The sequence below is a fragment of the Tinamus guttatus genome, unplaced genomic scaffold, assembly GCF_059628265.1.
Source record: "Tinamus guttatus ecotype Peru unplaced genomic scaffold, ASM5962826v1 Tinamus_guttatus_pri_ptg000599l, whole genome shotgun sequence".
Lineage (NCBI taxonomy): Eukaryota > Metazoa > Chordata > Aves > Tinamiformes > Tinamidae > Tinamus > Tinamus guttatus.
The window spans coordinates 3601630-3622027 of NW_028289133.1; the positions used below are offsets into that span (position 1 = coordinate 3601630).

Below are 20398 nucleotides of genomic sequence, written 5' to 3' on the forward strand. Positions count from 1 at the left end.
TACAGAATAAATAAGGCCATAAAAATAAAAACCATGTGGTTAGATATTCTGCACTGATGCTACAAAGAGTTGTATCTGCAAATAGAAAAATATAAAGAACCCTTGTTTATTCATGGCTCAGTGGTTATCAGCGAGGGATGAACATGGAAAAAGAGTGGGAAAAGTCTCCTTGGATTCGCCTATCCAGTCCGACCTCAGAGCTGGCACAGAGAGCGCCTGAGGTCCCTTCCAGCTTGGGGTCTCCTGTGATCCTGACACTCTCTTGTGGTCTAAATAGTCTTGAGTCTTACGGGAGTTCTTAGTTCCACAGACGCACACGGCGGATGTCACCCGAACCACCCTCCTGAGCCGGGCACTGCTCAGCTGCCTGCGAAGAGCCACCAGGAGCCACAGCCCGGCCCGCGCCCGTCTCGTGTCACAGAGAAGCCTGGCCTGAAGGGAGATCCACAGGCAGCCCCTTCCCATCTCCTTCCAAATCCTGGGCGTTTGTACAGTAGCGCAGAGGACAAAAGGTTCAGCTTTGGGCTGTCCTGGCTGCTCACATGAGTTCCACGGCCTCGTGTTCCCCGTTTTCCTGCTGGACGATGCAGCCGACTTTGTTGTTGAAAAGCCGGGACAGGCTGCCCTTCTGAGAGCCCCGGCCCTGGGCGGATCTGTCCTTCTTCAGACGGCGCTTGTTTCTCTTGCATATTCCCCGGATGTCCCAAATCCGCAGCGTGCCGTCGTGGGAAGCCGTGTACAAGAGCTCGTTGTGGATCTGCAAGGACAAGGTCACACTTAGCGCCGCCCTCCACAGCTCAAATCAAACTGACAAACGTCTAACAGAGCCTGATCCTAACGCTGAGGGCCTGCGAGCTCATTGCAGGCGTTGGTATAAATGATCACAGAAGCTGCTAAGCGGAATGACTCGTAACCAAGTCAGGACTCGCTCCGCAGCCACTTCCCAGTGCCCTAAAAAATAAACGGCGTGAGTTATCTATAACTTAAACCACTAGCAAGGCAAGGGGGAACTGAACTCGGAACAGGCTGTGGCTGGGGAACACGGCCCAGGTTTCTGGCAGCTGGATGGAAGATCAAGGCTGAGGAGGCACCAAAGCAGCAGCATGAGGGGCAGTGGGGGCTTCCAGGGCCTGTTGTGCTTGGGATGGGCTCCAAAACGGATGGTCAGCAGTTGCTGGACTGCTGAGGGATGCCCAGGGGATGGGGAGGACAATGCTATATGTGTATATTTATATATACATATACATATATATATATATATATATATATATCACTGCTTGACCAAGAAAGCAGCTTCCATGCAGCACAGCGCATTGGAATTATCTTCGTCTCACGGTCACATGTGACGGAAGGGGCCTCATGAGGTCAGCCCATTCCCTGCCCCTACGCAGCATCAGTCTGTCTCCTCCCTTATAGTTACTGTCTGCTCCCTTATAGTTACTTGTGTAACTGACCTCAAAAACCTCCAACCAGAGACACCCGACCATCTCCAGAGACCCATTCTGTGGTTCCCTTGCCCTTACAAGTACAAAGCTTTTGTAAAATTACAGAAAAGAAGATTGAAGTCCATCACATTCTCCCTTACCCTACAGGAATGTTTGATCTGAGGACTGTGGAGAACCACTTTGCCATCCCAGTTCCCACAAAACATGGCGGGAGCGATGGGACACGCAAAAAGCCCAACGTGTGGCTCAGCACAGAAGCGCCTTCCTTACCTGGATGCAGTTGATGATGAACTTGTGTCCTCGGAAGATCTTCTGCAGGACCCCGCTGCGGGAGTTGAAAGCCCTGGCGCAGGCGTCGCCGCTTCCCGTGAACACTGCAAGGCACCGCGCACGGCACGAGTACAAACGAGTACCAGGAAACGCCTCCCCGCGGAGCAGCGCAGCTCCAGCCCTGGCCTCCTCCCAGTTACACCCAGATCGGCTCACTTGGGTTTCACTGACCCCAACAGGCTTGTTTTTTTGTTCATATCTTTCAAAACACTGACCTTCCTTTAGTCTGAAGTTCCTGCATCCATCAGCACTCCACACACACACACACCAAACAGCTCTACAGCTCTTTTCTTCCATATAGACTTCTCTGTCCAAACGTGCTTCAATAATTCTAGCCTAAGCAGGTTTTCCATTTGCTCTAGCACAGACATTTCCAGTTCCCCCTCACTACAATAAGGATCTTCATCACTTCTGCTGCAGCATCAAGCAGAACTGAAGTACCTGAATATCTCTACTGGGAAGCTTCAGACCACCGTAACGGGCTGCTGCCCTCTCCTATATCAGTAACATGACATTTGCCCCTTTCTGTACTAAAATATACCTTTTTTTTCACTCATTTTCAAACAAAAGGTACTACCAATGATTAGGGCACTCTGAAACACCACTATAAGGTAATATTGAATATTCAGGTTGTTTATTTAGCAGTAGACCCAAAAATCCATTGGCCTGTTTTAAGACTTACAAATTGTCTTCTTAAAACTTTTTCTTCCTCTCACTTACCCTAAACTCTTCAATTTTATGAAGAAATAAAAAATATCAAAACTGCCCAAAGCAACATACTCACTGTCCCTGCATCTCATGCCTGCAAAAAAGCACGGACAAAAACTGCAAAATGCTTGAGTAACACAGAGACGTTATCTCCGGGGAGCTGCTTTCCCACGGAGAGGCGACGCTGTAAATCCAGGACCCGGCCCACAAAAGTAGCCAACAGGCTCTGCCCGCGCGTCCCGGCTCCTGCTTTACAGGCCGGGCCCTCCTGGCTGCACCCAAGGGGCGTCTTGGAGAAGCAATTAGCCAAGGGAAATCCCTACCTCATTCCATAGGGGCTGAGCAGAATTCCCAGCGCAGCCCTGAAAAGGCCACGGCCCCATTCTGCAAATCAGGGCACGCAACGAGACACTGATTTTTCCCCCCGTGAATGGAAATCGCCTAGCACCAAATTCACACACGCAGGGCAGGCCCCAATTAAGGGCCGTTTTCACTTTACAGCTGTCAGTTTGTTTTAGCTGCCACTGTCAGGACTTGCTTTCGGCAGCTCTCTGGGGTCTTTGGAGCTGTCACTCGAGATTTCAGAAGTCTCTTGCACATCGACGTTTCAAAGGGGAGCTCTTACTCTAACTGGATTTAGCATTTAAATATATGCTTATATATTTATATGTAAGCAAAACCTGCAAAACAAACAAATCAACGCTTTATTTTTGCATTTTTACTTGAATTTCAGAGGCCTGGGGAGGGGAGCGTTTTAAGTGGAGCTTGGAGCTTTTGCAACACGAAAAAAATAATTGAATGCAACTTTAACTGACAAAGCACCTATGTAGGAGACAAATAATGAACATAATATCATTAAGCAAATTAGATTAAAAACTAGCTTTAATGTTTCCCATGATATTAATTACACAGACAGACTGAGAAAAGCCACTAAAAGCCTCATTCTGATGGTTTAGTTCTCAGATCTGTCTGGACTCCTTGTGCCACGTACAGCCATTCGGGAAACACACACACATTCCCTCTCGTTCTTAGATTCTTTTTAATTAGACTGCAAACTCTTTGGGGCAACCAGTCTTTGGCGCTGATCAGACACCAAGGCAAGATCCTGTCACTCAGAGCTGCTCCGTGCTCCAGGGCTGGTGCAAATGTGACCAATGTAGGCGAGGAGATTTACACTGCATTATTTTTGTCACATTTTCAAAAGATAAAAGAATCTGAACGTGGTGCTGACCTGTCCCAGGTGAATGGCAGGCACTTCCGAAGAAGTGAAAATGCCTCTGATCACCTATTTAGACAGCACCTAACAACCCTGTTTCGACTGGAATCTCAAGGTCTAGCTATAAGGTAACCAATCATAGAATGCAAATCCATTTTTAAGGGGAAATTTCCTCTTTCAAAAATTAAAATGCCTCTATATTGCAATAACAGGAGTCGCTACCATTTTTCCTTTGGCTTGTTTTTTCTGCTTTTCAAGTGGACCGATCCAATTCTCCCTGTTTGAGAGCTCCGTATTTTTGCACTCGAGCTGATAACCTTGCCAACACCTCCAGTGCACTGTGGAGCTGCTCCTCACAGCTCTGGTAGCTGCAGCAGGATTGCCTGCACTGTGTGAGCGAGTGGGAACGTTACGGAAAAATAATGCAAGTGCGTGGCAGGGGTGGTGAGTGGGAGAAAGGAATCTTGGAATGAAGCTTTTCTTTGAATCTGAGTTTTCTGTGTGGCAGTTCTGAGAGTCTGGTCAAGCATCCACTGACTGGACGAAGAGCAGGATCAACACTGCAACTTGCAGCTCTGGAGTCAACTGAGCTGCAGGCTCTACCATGGCTACATCAACAGCCCACAGGATTCAAGGCCAGCTTCCCAAGCCTGCAGCATTAAGTGTTCTCTAGCAACAATCTTTGAGCAAGGGCACTGCTGAACCTAGGAAAGGCAACTTACAGATCCCAGCGTGGTATTTCAAAGTGCTAACGCTGTGCTTGTGCGCCTTGTACGTCTGGATGCGCTCCCCAGTGTCCACCAGCCAGCACTTCACTGTCCTGTCCGCGCTGCCCGAGTACAAGTGCCGATTCACCAGCTGAGGGGAAGAGAAGCAGCGTCAGCAACCGGCCCCGGGCACGTCCGTGAGCGCCGCGCCGCGGGGACGCCCCCACGGCCACAACTTCGGACTGAAAAGCCAGTTCACAGAGCAGGAATCACACCTCGGCAGGGAGGGACTGCGAGTAAAACCAGTCCTGCTTTCTGCATGATCCCGTGGTTTGAATTTTCGGCCTAAAGAACAGCTTCCACATTGCAGAAGCTGGAAACATAGCCAACCTGCTGGTGCAGCAGGCAGCATTTCACTGAGCTTCACAGTGCTCCCCCTATTTCCAGAATTAGCTAAATCAATAAAACCTCCAAAATGGAGTGTAGTTTCTGCAAAGCACAGAGGGCGAGGACACCAATCAGGTCACAAATTTCTATTAAAACCCCCAGAACAATTCTGAGTGACAAAGCAAGTAAATTAAAAATAAAACCCCACCCAACACAAATGACAGCTCAACAGAATCAATCTGCACAAGGTCAATATTTAGAAACATTTCCTCCTCAAAACTGTTTTGTATCTATCTGTGTTCCTGCAATCTAATGATTAAATAATCTCTCTAATAATTAAATCTATCTAATGATCAAATAATCATTAAGTAACGATTCTCCATGTCTTCACCCTCATTACGTAGCTGGAGCAGAACAAGCCTGCCCAGAAATCCCAAGGAGGGGGGGGGTCCCACTGCCCTGGGATCAATCTGCTCCTTGTGTAAGCGCCCAAGGGTGGAGGAGTTTATTCCCATACGGACAAGATTGCAGGGAATGGCAAAGGGAAGAATTCCCATCTGCTCCATAGGGAATGGTGACATGGAAAGCCCCCCATGCATCGTTATAAAAGCAGCCCGCACGCAGCATCGCTGAGGAGCTTTGCACAAAAACCACTCACAAGAGCATCCAGCCACCTGGGTTGAAAGACACAGAGCAACAAGGATTTGCTAGGATCAAAGGCCGGGTTAAGCCCGGCCTCCACCTGCAGGGCAGGCCGGAGGGGCCCTGCCACCCAGCGCGGCTCCACGCGAGGGGCCCTTCGGAGCGGGGCTCCCGCTCGGCTGCGCTTGGCCGACTCCTCACATTCCTGTTCCAAACATCCAGCAGCTTCGACCCACCCCGCGAGCGAGGGGACACGCCAAGTTATGACCCCCTGCAAGAGAACACCACTGGCTAATGGTCCACTGGGTTGTGCTGCTTCATTCCGACGTTTAAGTGGCCTATAAACGCGGAGGGGGAGGCGAACAGCAGCGACTTGCCCGGATTTGCTTCTCTGAGATGTAAAAGTGCGTGAAACGACACAGCCTGGCCCAGCTCACCAAATAGCTCCCTATCCAATCCTCTATTCCTCAGGCCTATCCTTACTAGGGAATATAATTTTCATATGATTTCCAAGGAAAGATGCAAACTCTCACGCAGCATTTCCCGAGTATACTAAAGTCCGTCAACTGTTGGTTTAAAAACCATCAGCAGATACAATTCCATGTTCCAAGCTGCTATTCCAAGCTGTGTTTTCCTTGGCTGGCTTTAAGGAAGCTTTGTTCACCCTGGCTCATTTCCCACCAAAGCTCCTGACAGGGAGAAACACGGCAAGGCAAGGACACCTGTAGCACAGCAGAGAACACAGAACATGCAGATTGAAAATACTGAAGAAGTTTCTCATTTAAACATAAAAAAAAAAAAAAAGATGTAGCTCTGACCTTGGTTGTAGCCCCTAGACTCACCACTGCTCAAGTAAATGAACAGAGATAATCTCATCTAAGGGGTTATTGGAAATGTCCCTATTGCTCCATAAACATGGTTGAAATGTATATATGTAGCAGCTTAAGATAATTTCTATCTGTATGAATGCCAGGAAAAAAGAAAAAATGAAATAAAGCTGTTTTTGTTTAGCAGGTATTTCAACCTATGGCTTACAGACTGGACTTTATTCCCTCTCTTTGCTATACAGCATAACTCACCTCTCAGGCAAGGAGAGGCATTCGGCTCTCCGGGCGGCTTTGGAAGCGTCTTCCCTGCGAGGGCCGGTTCCCAGGATCCTGAGCTCCCATCACTGACATCCCTCCCACGGCCGGTGTCAGCATTCCCACAACCTGCCCCCGCCGTCCCCCACCACCTCCAGGTTATAAATCACCAACTGCAGCAACCTCAAGGCAGCCTCCAGCTGAGGCAGCCCTTTGGGAGCCCTCTCAAACCACATTCATTTTAACGAGCTGAAGGAAAGAACCCCCTGTGAGCAAGAGAGGTTTGTTTTTTTTTTCCCTGAGACTCCATCTAGAGTGAAATCTCTGGTCAGATCATTAAAAAACACTTTTTTTTCCAACTTCTCTACTGTAGTAATGGTCAAAGTAACGGTCATAATCCCTTTTTCTTTCCAAACAAGTGTTCTACACATTCGTATTTATATTCCTCTAATTCAGCCCTTCATCCTCAGATGAATTATGCAGTAAATACAAGCACACAGACAAAACTCCATGTACTTAATTTAATTGCTAACTGGTGTGACAGGAGAAAACATTATGGCCCCGTGATCATTACAGCTAAGTGCATAAATAGAGCCAAGGCAATGGCTTTGCCCAAAGCAGTCTGTTCTTCCAGCCACCTTGAAAAGGCACCTAAAGGGATTGGTCCCAACAAAGCATCTTTTTGAGGAGAATTAAAGCACTTCCGCAGCCTTTTGCAACCCGTTGCAATTTTCACCCCAGTAAGAGCGCTTGCTGTGGCATCCACGCCACATTCCAAGTGGGATTGCTCCTTCCTGCCAGCTTTTGGCAGGGCAGTTTTGACAAGTGCCCGCAGAGGCTGAACAAGCAGCGCGGGACAAAGCGATCCTTGTGAGCAGTTTGCAGAACCACTTTGGAGACATTTGCAACGACAGCCACAAGTAAATATTTAAGTGGGGGTTATTCAGCCTCGTGCAGGCAGTTGTGTTTAGGAAAATACATGCTTCATTATTAATTAAAAATACTGGTCTTTAGCCAGGCCTGGAATTTTGAAGTAGGAGAACCAGAATGGACGGTGTGATTGCTCCCAGCCCACGCTGCTCTTTCCCGTTGCTTCCTACAAAATCTCATCCTCAGCTCCTATATGCAGGGGGGCAGTGGAAAGGCTGCCAGCCCTTGTGTGCCAGGCTACCAGAGCGAACAGCTCAGGTTGCCCCTCGGCTTGTTCCTATTAGTAACTGCACTTAGAAGTTAGGAAAAATATGGTCTCAATATCCAAACTTTTCTTGTCACGTGTCCAGGACAAGAGCTCACACTGCATTTCCCACATTTTTTGAAAGGGCAACCTCCCTGGGGGTCCTTTATTTGCATAAATAAAACAGAAATAAGTTTTCAGTTCTTCCCTTCAGTCTCTCCACACTGAGTTTTAAACAGCCAGAGAACAACAAGGTACCTTTAACTGCTGGTATCACCTCAACTCCTTCAGGACAAGAGTGAAGGGTGCTGCAATCAGCGACACTGACCTATTGCCAACAATTAAAGCTGCTGCTGGCTGGTGTGAACAACCCACAACCACCCCCGAGCCCTTCCTGACCCACAGTTCGAAAAATATTTCCCTAACTCACTGCCATTGTCACAAAGCAGCCCTGGGCAACAAAGGCCCTATGAGATATCTGAGAGGAAAACAAGTAAAAATTAAAGGAAAAAAAAAAAAAAGAAAAGAAAAGAAAAGAAAAGCACGCTCTATTCAGGAAGTTTCCATTCTGTTGTAACATCTTTGTATAGATTCTGGTGATTGACTCCTTTGTAAAAGAACTAAAATACGCCGTGGGCTGTGCTGAGAGGCAGCCAAGAGGAACAGAAGGGCCAGTGTTGCACCTAGCAAAAGGAGTGAGAAATTAGGAAAGACCGACAGGCTGCAGTTATTCAGTTTCTTAAGCGGGGGCATGTTGTGGAGCCCCAGAAACTGAGCGCTCTCTTTGGGGGCTGCACGCGCCTCAGCTGGGCTCTTGTGGCCTCAGATGTCAAGTGATGATGAGAAAAGGGCCTGGCTACCTGTTAATCACAGCTACAAGAGGAGGGTCTGGCCAAGGCCGCTGCCAGAACGCTCTTGGCAGCAGGAATCCTGTGTGCTAGGAACTGGTCAGGTTTTCCAAGCAGATACGTTGCTTTCGCTTCCCTTGTCCCCTACAGAAAGTGCTGTTTGTTTCCACCCATTGTAGAGCTCTGCGCTCACAAGTGCAGAGGCTTTGCTCATTCCTGAGCGTTCAAAGGGCAGAACTGAATTTCTCAGGCTTCTGGGAGAGCCTGTTTTGTTCAACAATTTCAGTAAGAACCCAATTAAATTAAAGCCAGCTCTGCTGCTGCCAATCTGTGCCTTGGGGAAGGGTTACAATTAAGCAGCAAATACATAGCGTGACACTAAAAACAGTGACGGATTTACTTGAGCACCAAACACATTACTACAACATCATAAAAGCAAGCTTTAACACTGAGAATTTACCCAAGCAAGACAAACATTATCCCAGGGCAACATAATTTAGCTTTTTCTCCTCTAAAACTGCAGAAAAATTCACTTCCTGCAGTGTTACTGGGTTTTCAGTCTGCTAGTACCGTCTGGGACTATTTTCTTTAGAACCAGACAGCATTTACTAAGCAGCTGTTAAAAAGGCCTAATCTGTCCTCTCTAAAGAAGAGCAATTTTGTTCCCCACAACCAAACAAGCAGAGTAGCAACAAACCTATTGCCTGATGGAGGTTAACACGGCCCGTCCAGGCTTGCTGACCCGACACTAAGTTCTAGACCATCACACAGCTCCTTTAAGTTGCCCACCAGCATTTTCTGGTGTAAAATGGAGTTTTCAGGACAAGCACTTGTGTCAAACTCCCCCTTTTCCTCCTTCATCTGCCTAACTTCCTCTCTTCTGAAACATAAACAAAGCTGGCAATGGTCACCAGAAGAAAATGCAAACAGAGAAAAAGAGGATACAGTTCTTCAAGTCACATCATTGTTTTTTTCATCTCTCTCTCCCTTATCATTTTCCTTTTTTTTTCTCACCTATGCTCTCTTTTTTTCCATTTCTTTGCCCATTCTCTTGTGCTGGCCGTCCCTTAGTCTCCCTCTTCCTTTCCACAAACTACGTCCATGTGTTTCTCAAAATCAGGATTTTTGTTTCAGTTTTATCCTTCCCTAAAAACTCTCGCCCGCAGCTTTTCCATTTCCAGGTTTACTCTGGTTTTCCCCCTCCCCTCTTTATGTGATCCTGTGTCTGCCTCCTTGCATCAACAACAGCTCATGTTATTTTTCTTCAACAACTGATGACCTCGTGTATGCAATTCTATTCAAGAACAGTGCTCCCAGGCATGGCACAAATGAATTTCAAGTTCTAGGAGAATTTTACTGAGTTAGAAACTAGACTGGAATAGCCACTAGATGCTGTGAGGATACCAGGAAAAATTCAGGGAGAGATGAGTTGTTTCAAGGTTATAGAGTGCTATTGTTTTGCTACTATATGAATGTTTTTAAGCTTTGCATTTACATGCTGTCTCAGAAGAGTTTCTTCCATGGATGAACACACAGCTGAGACTCACAGTGGTTAGAATGAAGTTACCCCCTCAACTGGCTCTTGAAGAATTCTCCTTTCTTACCTCTAGACAAATTACTGATCCTTGATGCTCTTTAAACACTTTCAGCTGCTCGCCAGTGACAATATTCCACGTTCGGATGGTGTAATCCGTGCTGCCAGAAAACAGCTCCCTGTTTGGTGCGTCAAGTATAAGGCATAAGACAGCTCCAGTGTGTCCCAGCAGAGTCTGGTAGCAGCGCCCACTGGACACCCACCAGACCTTAACAGTGCAGTCCGTGCTACCTGTCACCAGGAGGTCCCTGCTCACTTTCTCCTCCTCTTCCTCCTCCTCCTCCTCCTCTTCAAGAACATCCTTGGAGGAATAGTGAGCTAAAGTCAGGACACAGTTCCGATGGCCCCGGAATTCCTGGATTTGTTTCTCCTTGTCCACGCTCCAACAGCGAGCCGTCCTGTCGTAGGAGCCACTGAAGAGATAGTCTTTGGCAACTAAAATCCTGAAAAAAGTAAAGTTTGCATGTTTTACAGTGTTTAAATATATGTGTTTATCATTATTTAATAACTATTTTTGTCACAATTTCAATGCCAAGAACATTGAAATACAAAATGTAGCCAGACCCCCATATATACAACTTTGATTCACCTGTCCTGTGTAAAACACAGTATATATGGGTTTTATGTGTACACTGTTTCCAACACAAAAGAGTTTCTTACTTATACTTTTGAAAAAGGAAGCCCCTTATTTAGGTACTCCAGTGTGGACATTGTATCTTTGAGCATTAAATATTTCAAAAATCCTTTCCAGCCTGCACTAATATGCATTTTCCATGGGTTTATATAGTGCTTTTATTTATTTATTTAACAAATAATTACTTATAAATTGATCTGCAAAAACAGCTTAGAATTAAAAAAGAACCTGCTTGTAACTGATATTCTGCAAAGCTAATCATCACTCCATCATCATATAAACCAATTGCAAAAATATTAAATAAGGTAATGTCACTTTTAGCCCAGGATCTCAAAAAAGTGGAGCAAGAGCATCCTACTTGCTGTACTCACCTGAAGAGCGAATCTGAGTTTATAGTGCAAGAATTCAGGGCCCTCACAATAATAAGTCGCAGCTGGACAAATAGCTAACAACAGAACAATCTCTTCTGCCCTCTTTTCAGTGGTGGCCACTGACAGAACTAGAGGTAATGGCCACAAACTGAAGGACCAAAAGTTCCACAGGAACTTAAGGAAAATTTCTTGACAGTGAGGGTGACAGAGCACTGGAACAGGCTGCCCAGAGAGGTTGTGGAGTCTCCTTCTCTGGAGATCTTCAAACCCGCTTGGACGCAGACCTGTGCCACGTGCTCTAGGTGACCCTGCGTGTGCAGGGGGGTTGGACTAGATGATCTCTAGAGGTCCCTTCCAACCTTAAGCATTCTATGATTCTATGACACAGTTCATCTTGCCTAAATGCAGACAGGGACCGTGACAACCCGTCTTCTTTGTCACCCAAAAGGACCTCTGAAACCTTTCAAACGGGGAACAAAGTCATCCAAATGGGGAACACATTCCCATTTGCTAATTCGAGCAGTTGGTCAGGCCAGTGCCAAAATACAGACAGGGGCAGTCTCCCTAACTATTTACAGAATCTAGCTACATATCATATGTATTTTTAGTTTAGTAAAGAAGAAAAAAGGGGAAAAAATCCTTGACTGCTCTGTTTCTGATTAATTACATCCATTCTGATTACTTACAGGCACTTTTAAATTGCACGATCAGTTCAATATTAAACTCAGTTTGCACAAGCAGCCACAGTGCTTCTAAAAAGAACCCTCCCTTTATCCCTCTTACTGCCACAAAGGCTTGACATGATGTTTTGAAATCGATTTATCAGAATCATCTGCTATCATCAACTGAACCCTTTCAATTCATGGAATTCCATGCCGAGGGCTGCATTCAATCCCCCTGTCGTGTGCCTCTTGCTTCTATCCTATGGATGTATCAGCATTGGAAAACCAAGCACTACAGCACAAAACACGGGTATGCTGCGCTCAGCGCTTCACACAGCCCATTTTATCAGCGTAGCAGGGGAGAATTTGGGTAAAATGACAATATAGGTGAAAACAAGTTATGGGGATGCAACAGGGTGATCCTCCCCGAAGATCTGTGTGGAACCAACCTGTTCACAATCGACGTGTGTCCCCGGTAAACGGCCAGGCACTGGCCTGTCACCACGTCCCACTTGCGAATGGTGTGATCCGCGCTGCACGTGAAGGCTGCCTCGTTTTCCAGGTGGCAAAAGGTGATGTAGCTTTCGTGTCCTAGGAAAAGCAGAGGGAAAAAGAGAAGCTCGATCACAGTGTGAGCACAAACGACCAAGCAAGCTTCTCAGTTGAACTAGATGAAAAAAATGCAACAAGCTGAATTTATCTTCATCTAAAAGGCCAGAGCCGCACAGATTCTGAAGCTCTGGTTTCAAATGTACAACCATGAAAACGCAACGTTTTTAACCAACAGCGCAAAACTCCGCTTCACTGATGCAAAGAATAAGTGAAAGAAGGAAACTGTAAAGTTTCACCAGTCAGGAAGCTAAATAGTTTTATAAAAACATACAGAGCTCAATCAGTATTAGTATAATAACACTCAGATTACTGGAGTTTAAAACCATTAGAAAGAAAGAAAAAAAAAAGGCTTTAAAAATAAAGAAATGGTTTTGCTTCCTTTTTCTGAAGCCAAAAGAAAAAAAAGAAAGAAAAAAAGACTGCATTTCATCCCAACCTATTGATTGTCAGGGCACAACGAACAGCATGAAACTAAAGCAAAAGAATGTGGAAAAAATGTTATCATGAAGAGACATCAGACTTACCAGCAAGTTAGCTTTACCATCCAAGTTGAATGAAACACAAACAAAAAAAACAACAAAACCTGTATGTACTCCCCCCGTTATAACTAATACCAGGAGAGAAAAATAGAAGTTTCCATATATCAGTATATCTTTAAGGAAACAACACAGAAAGAGTAACAGCATTATTATTTATACAGCATTCAAAGTGTATGGGGGCTCTGAAGTTACTATAAAAACAGACAAACAGTAGAAAAACAGAATCGTGTTGTAGAAAAATAAGATAGTAAAGAACTAAAGCAAAGACCAAGAGGAAAGCAGACTGCTCAGTAAAAGATGGGTTCATTGACAGCATTCAAAAGATTTTGATACTACTGCTGTAGTTTGAGTCCTTGGCATCTAAATGACAAAAAAAAAATCTTTATCTGCTGGAGACCTCTCCTTTCCTATTGCTTATGCCTACATCTCCAGTCATTTCTGTGCAATTCAGTCCTGAACTAAAATCCTTTCAGAGTTCTCCAAAATAAATGAAAACTGATTCTCATTAATGACACCTGGAAGTCCTCCTTTCTGAAATTGAATATTATTATTCATACATCATAGCTGAGAGATGACTAGAAGAAAGATCATAAAAGAGAAATAATAAAACACACTGTCAGAATAACTGTAAACCACAACTTTCACAAGTATGTGTTTATCAGCAGCCTAACAGTAAATTGTACCTAGTTTCTGATGGCATCTGGGTTACCTGCAATAAACCCCATACATGACAGGCTCCAGAAAGTGAGATACCTTCCAGATGTCATCGTAATGAAAGTCTCTTTTACAAAAAGAAAAAGAAAAAGAAAAAGATGGCTTTAAGAGTTAACAATAAGATATGACACTCTTCTAGCTGCCAGTCCATTTCCAGACCAGACCAACTCGTAAAAATTGTTACCATCGAAGGGTTCATTAACAATGAAAGAAAAATAAGTCTGAGAGCCCTCAGTGATCAGTGAACTAGAATTCACATTACAAACACGCACAGAGTCCTGTTTTCTCTTAAGGAAATTCAGCAGATGTCAGAAATTAAAACAGATCACCAGGGCTGTAAGTGAACTACACCCATCCTCACTTTTTGTGAAAAGTTTCTACAAAGCAGCTTAAATGAGGCAGGTTTCAGCTACCAGGATCTTTCTCTCGGCATCACGTAGCCCTGCTCTGAAAGGAGCAAGACAACATCTTGATTCCTTCCATGGAGTCTGCCAATTGTTTTTTAGCCATCAGTAACACTCGAGCCACACAACGGATACCGAAACCCTTGGTGATAGACAAGGCCCAGTGCTCATCTGGTCCAAAAACTAAAAAAAAAGCCAGCACATAAGATGCTGGTTATGCTCTGGATGCCTGAAGTGCTCTTTGTATTACAGCTATAGTGCAGTCATATCTACAACTTTTAGAAAAAATATACAAAAATGTGTGCATGCATAAATATAAAATATATACAACAATCTGATTTAGTGGGCCTTTCACAAAGCCTCAGCATTTCACCTGACCAACGTGCTCAGAGCACCAGGGCCAGTGCATAGGCCAGACTGAATTTTATCCAATATACTTCCCTTTCTAGCAAAGAGTTAATGGGTGGTTTAAAAGGATTTCCAGTCCTAAAGCAAATGCTTTCCAGCAGACTTAGGGATGTGAGCACAAAACAATATAGCTAAAGACAAACAAACAAAAAATTCACATTTCCTTTTGGAAGGAAAAGGGATCGGAAACTTCCCACAGGGTGGATTTTTGCTGCCTGAAGAGAAAAAGAACATGAGTGAGGCAGAACACATGCACAATCCTGGGGCCACATTCTGGCTCCTGGATGTGCTTTTCTACAGCGTTTCACTTTTCTTTGTAACTATTCTGAAGTTACTATAGAAATTATAAATTTTGTTTAAAATGTTAAATCAATGGGGAACAAAAGAGCCTAGCTGGTCTGCATTTGACACATGGAGATATTATGTTGTATGGAAAAATAAATCTTATTTAGTAAGGTTTGTTTCCAGACTTGTGAGCAAAGAGCTCCCAAATAAAGACCATCTGGAAAACGAGATGATTAAAAGGATGAAAGAAAAAAAAAAGGGGGGGGGAGAGGGAAAAACTAAAAGTCAAGATTTCATGAGAATCAGAGGGTTTCCGGAAAGAGGCAGAAATGAAGCAATTGCTAAGCTGCACATTTTGCAATAAAAGGGTTCGTGTCATCCGCAGCGCGGGTAACATGTCGGGGGGCTCCAGGAGCTCCCCTCAGCATCACGGGCAGGTCTGGGCAAAGCCGGAGCGGGAGAACCAAGGGCGGCTCGGGCCGCTCGAGGGGCCGAGCGGGACGCGAGCTGCCCGGCGCCGCGGGCTGCCCGTGGGACCGGGCCCGAGGAGCGGAGTACCTTGGAGGTGGCCGTGGCACTGGCTGTCGGCCGTGCTCCAGAGGCGCGCGGTGCCGTCCTCGCTGCCCGTGAGCAGGCGCTGCCCGTCGGGGCTCAGGCTCAGCCAGTTGATGCCTCCCTGGTGCTCGGCGCAGACCTTGAGGGCCGAGCCGCCGTTGCCCATCGCGCCGGCTCAGAGCCGCGGGCCTCGCCTTGCGCCACGCGGGGCCATCGCCTCGGCTCCCCACGGAGAAGCGGGGCGGCCTGCGGAGGGAGAGGGGACGGGGGGACGTGTCCGCCGGGGATGCTCCGCTCCGCCTCGCCCCGGGCTGCTGCAGGGCAAGGCGCAGCCTCCGCGGGCATCCGCGACCCCCTCCTCCCCGCCACGCCTCATTTTTAATTAAAAATAATAATAATATTAATAATATAAGGGAGCTCGGGCGCAGCCCTGCCCGCCGCAGCCACCCCCCATGGCGGCTCCCCTCAGGACCCGCTCCCCGCACACAGCCCGCCCCAGCGCGGCACTCACTTGCGGCTCCGCTCCGCTCCGCTGCCCGGGCGGGCGGCGGGAAGGAAGGGGAAGGCGGAGGAAACCCCCGGGCGGCCGATCCCTCCTCCCCGCCGCCGCCGCCGGGCCCCGCTGCGGCCACCGCGGGGCGGCTCTGCCGCCGCTAGCGCCGCGCGCGGGCTCCTCCCTCCTCCATCTTAGCGCGCGCCCTCCCCCCCGCGCCGGTGCCGCCGCCGCCGCCTCAGGGCGGGAAGCGGCGGCCGCCCCGTCCCCGCGGGAGGCGAAGGCGGCGCCGGGCGGGTCCCCGCGGGGGGCAGGAGGCGCCTCCAGCCTCGCCGGGAGACGGGGGAGACTTCCCAGGGCCGGAGGGTCTCGGGGGGGGGGGGGGGGTCGGTAAAAACGCGGCTCACAGCAGCCCCGCAAGGCGCAGCGTCCCCTCCTGTCCCCCGGGTTGTTCTGGGGACCCGCGGGCAGGTTTTACCTCTCCGAACGAAGCGCGAGCGGCAGCGGCCCCATCCCGTCCCCAGCAGATAACGGGGCAGAGGACAAAAGCCCCCGGCCAGGAGGCCTCGGAGGCCAAAGAAGCTCCCGTTGCCTCAGGTGGGCAATCCTGGTTGGCCCCTGAGGGCAAAATGGACCCTAGTTTTGCTGCCACGAGGCCACAGGGGCCGGGTACACCCCATTTCTCAGGGTATCCTGCCCCGTTTAATGAGAAAATCACCCCTTTATGGTCAACTCATGAGCTCTGGGATGGGGCAACCCATGGTTTCTTACCTCTGCTAAATGTGATTCTCCGATTCTCCACTTTTTTTTTTTTTTTTTTTTTTTTTTGGACATGGAGCAATCAGTTGCTCTGGGGCAGCGCTCTCCACCATCCGCTTGCACATCTGTCACATCCACCCGGAAACCACTGCACGAAGCCCCCGTTCTGCAGACTGGCGGCTAGGTCAGCCCTCCGCATTTTCCTACACTACCATGGTGTGAGCATGAGGAAAAATCAGAGAAAACAGCTGTTTTGTGGAGTCGGAGCATTTTCAATACATACAATACAGTCTCCCATGTGAGCCCCCTGGCATATCTCTGGAGGCCACATGTTGATCCTAGAATCCTAATGGTTGGAAAAGACCTTGAAGATGATGGAGTCCCACCGTAAGCCCATTACCACCATTGACTGCTAAACCATGTCCCTAAGCATCTCATCTACACATTTCTTGAGCACTGCCAAGGACAGTGACATAGCCTGGGGAAGCAGAGGTTATTCTGTGCCTTCCCTCCCATTTTTAAGAGGCTTCTCAATATTTAATGTATATGTTGCCTTCCTTGTGGTGACTCATGAAAGCCTTGAACCGAGCTCTTGAACGTTTCCCTGAATATTTGTTCATCTTCTTTAGTTCTCATTCATATTCCTCTTTATTGCTTTTATCTGCCTGGACTTTAGGTTATTTTTCTTCATTACATTTGTATTCTTGTAGTCTCTCTTTTTTTTTTTTTTTTGAGTGCTCTGCCATGCAAAAGGAAAAAGCAAATTACTTGTTACTCATGTTTGCACCTCAAGGCCCAAATCCTGAAATGAATCCTCCTTAATCCAGTTCCCAAGGATGGGCCAGCAAAAAGCTCGTTGTTGCTGGTCTACGTGTAACTTGTCACTCCTCAGCAATTTTCTACTAATTATGTACATTAATTCTAGATATGCACGTACAGAGACATGAGCCACTCCTATACATGCAGTTAAATGTAAACCCTTGATCAGGCGCCTCCGTGTTCATGCCTAGGTGCAGAGTAGGTGACGTGGAGGATCCAGTGGCTGTTAGCGAGTTAGCAGTCAAGTTGTTTAAACTTTTAGCAGTTACCAAGGAGAGGCAGGTGCCTCCTGAACGGGGGATTTGGTGTTTAGATGAGCTAAAAATTGTTTGCATTTTTTCAAGGGAGGGTGGGAAGAGTCTGTCTTTCGCCATGGACAAAGAGTCCAACATGAGGAAATTCCTGATTCTCTTCAATTAAATGGGTTGAAGCAGGACCTTGGTCTTTAAAACAGGCTTTAATTGCACCACAGGCTCAACCCTTTCCTCATCTCTGATCCAGAGACAACATTACAAGACTGCTCTTGTACAGCATTACAAGACATACTGTCTCTGCAAGACAGTATGAGGATAATGGCAGGATGGAAGAGCAAACTTAATCCCGACGTACTAGTATTTAAGCGGGATCTCACTTGACAGACCTTCAGATACGCAGTCTAGGCTCCCAGCTTACAGCCCAATAAAGCTGTAAGCTGTAAAGCTGTAAGGCTGTGGGCTTTATTTGTAGCCACACTGATGGAAACGCTGAAGAGCGACTTTTGCTCTCCCTTGAGAAGCTTTTCCTAATGATGCTGAGGAAGGAGCTCTCTGCGCGGGAGGCCCCACGGGCAGCGCTTCCACCCGCCCTGCTCCGGGCGAGGGAATCGCCACGGTCCTCAGGGCGCCACAGAGGCTCTTTTGTTCGGCCGAGGCAGCGGAGCCAACAGCGCCCGGAAGAAGTCAGCACCGAAGGCACCGCACACCCGGCCAGAAACAAAAGGATGGAGTGTGCAGCAATGCAGACGATGCCCCAGAGCGTTAACCCCATCCGAGCCCCGTTCCCGGGGCAGGGAAGCCTGTCTGACAGCCAGCATCGTTCTGCCGAGTCCTTCCCTCCGCCTCAGGCCGTCAGCCCCAGTCTCTGTCACAAATGCTGAGAATTAAGTGTCATCTCCTCTCTCCTCACCTCAGGAGACTGCAAAAGCCAACCTACCCTCTCTTGAGACTACTCTCAGGAGCTCAAAAGATTGATAGTTGTGTTGCTCTTTAAATATATATATATACACACATATATATATATATATATATATAATTGTAGTCAGTGAGAATTGCTCCAGAGGCATTGCTGCTCACCAAACAAACCAGTTTAGGCTAAGAATATTGCAGCTGTAGAGTTAAATTGATTCAAAATTCAATCTAGTTACTCTGGTACAATATAAATACGATTTAACGCTGAAGGGATTTAAATGTTGCTTCCACGGGTCTGATGCAATTCAGAATGTTATCAGTAAAATAGCTTCAGTCTAAATAGCTTCACTGGCATTAAGAATGGGCACTGGGGAAGGCAGACTGATTTTTGCATGGATTTAATTATCCAAACGGGAGCAGATACACCCTTACTCTGAAGTGAGGATGGGGGAGTGGAAACTAGCACAGCTTCTTGATCAGTGTGGGCCCCGCTCCACGGATCCAGCGCGTGCTGATGTTCAAAGGGAGAGCAGAAGCTACGCTCTTCTCCTCTTCCCTCCATCCTTTGCTAAGTCCAACGTCTGCAACATTCAGCTTTTCCTGGCAGTGCAGTTCTTCAGCTGAAAGATGGGTGCTAAGCTCTGTGTGAAACTGCATAGCTCTGCAGGATAAAATGTCCTCGTCTCGCAGCTCCACACCACAAGAATGAGGGCAAGTCAATGGCGAAGGAAGCCAGATAATTCACAATTCTGGAAGGAAATACTTTGTAGGCAACATGTAATCAGTCTGGGGAACTCATTGCCACAGGATGCTGTTGCAGCCAAGAGTTTAACAAAGAAATTCCCTAGCACTTTGTACCACTGGGACTTTGCCAGCCCTCAGAATTTATCATAGACCACCACGGAGCTGGAGGCTCATGTGGGGCCTTGCACCAAGGTCACAGTGAGAGGGAAAGGCTGTGACCATGTGTTACATCCAGGTTGTGCATAATACTTCACGGGGATACTCCGAAAACGAGGATTGGTTGGATCCACTGACAAGTCCTGGAGGGACTAGTGACAGTTTTGGAAGGAATAGAGCCCCTCCCCATTTGCCTACTCTGGAATTTCTTGCGTTTTCCCGGGGTCAATGAGGGACTGAGGAGGGTCTGAGCCAGCTGATGTCATCCTCTCAGAGCTCATCCCCAGCTTCTTGGCTTTGACTAGCGCTGCAACTGCTTCCAAACCCGCTGCAAGCAGCCCCCACTGCAGGTAATACAGCAGATACATTTGGCAGTTCTCCCTTTCCTCATGTAACCACCAAGTGGGGATTCTTCACAGCTAAGAATGTCCCAGTGTCCTCAGGAGTCAAGCCTGGGTGTGAAGATCTAGCAGATTTTCCTTGCAGAGCAGAGGATAGTTGGGAACTGTCTCATACATGAAGATTTCCTATAAACGTCTACAGTTATAATCAGATCTGAAGCAGTGTGTCCAAAACAGCTCTCTGAAAACACTTACTTTTCTAGGTTTCCTATGAGTTTCCTTGCTACTGTAATATAATAATATAATACTGTAATAATAATAATAACTAGCTGCTAAACCCATGTGCATCTTCCCTGTCCATGACTGCTTTATCTTGGTGGATTGACTTCTCCAGACCATGGTCAAGAGTCCAAGAGCCTGGGACGGGACAGTCCGGTGGTTTTCAGTGAGTTCACAAAAGATTGCTCATCGATACAAACGGGCACTTAGTACCTAAGCCCAGGGTCAGTCCCTGCTATCAGTGGGAGTTTAGCTATGATCCCCAAGGGAGGCTGAATTAACCTTTTGCTACGATGAACTGATGGCTAAAAAAACACTTCTGCA

At 47.2% G+C, this 20398-nt stretch overlaps 1 protein-coding gene across 1 annotated transcript; it reads right to left on the bottom strand.

The window, feature by feature from the left end:
- Window positions 1–427: 427 nt before the first annotated feature.
- Window positions 428–15486, bottom strand: WDR86 (WD repeat domain 86). The gene is made up of 6 exons (XM_010217282.2): window positions 15321–15486; window positions 12250–12391; window positions 10144–10576; window positions 4422–4557; window positions 1716–1819; window positions 428–757 (listed from the first exon to the last, which is right to left on the bottom strand). The coding sequence occupies exons 1-6, from the start codon at window positions 15481–15483 to the stop codon at window positions 539–541; spliced, it is 1197 nt and encodes a 398-aa protein (XP_010215584.1). The 5' UTR covers window positions 15484–15486; the 3' UTR covers window positions 428–538.
- Window positions 15487–20398: the final 4912 nt, after the last annotated feature.

Excerpts from the sequence above, each read along its gene's own strand:
- WDR86 (XM_010217282.2), bottom strand. The coding sequence starts at position 15,483 with ATGGGCAACGGCGGCTCGGCCCTCAAGGTCTGCGCCGAGCACCAGGGA. Across the intron at positions 12,392-15,320 it reads GTGCCACGGCCACCTCCAAG|GACACGAAAGCTACATCACC; the intron begins GTACTCCGCTCC and ends TGCTTTTCCTAG. Across the intron at positions 1,820-4,421 it reads GAAATACCACGCTGGGATCT|TGTTCACGGGAAGCGGCGAC; the intron begins GTAAGTTGCCTT and ends GGTGCCTTGCAG.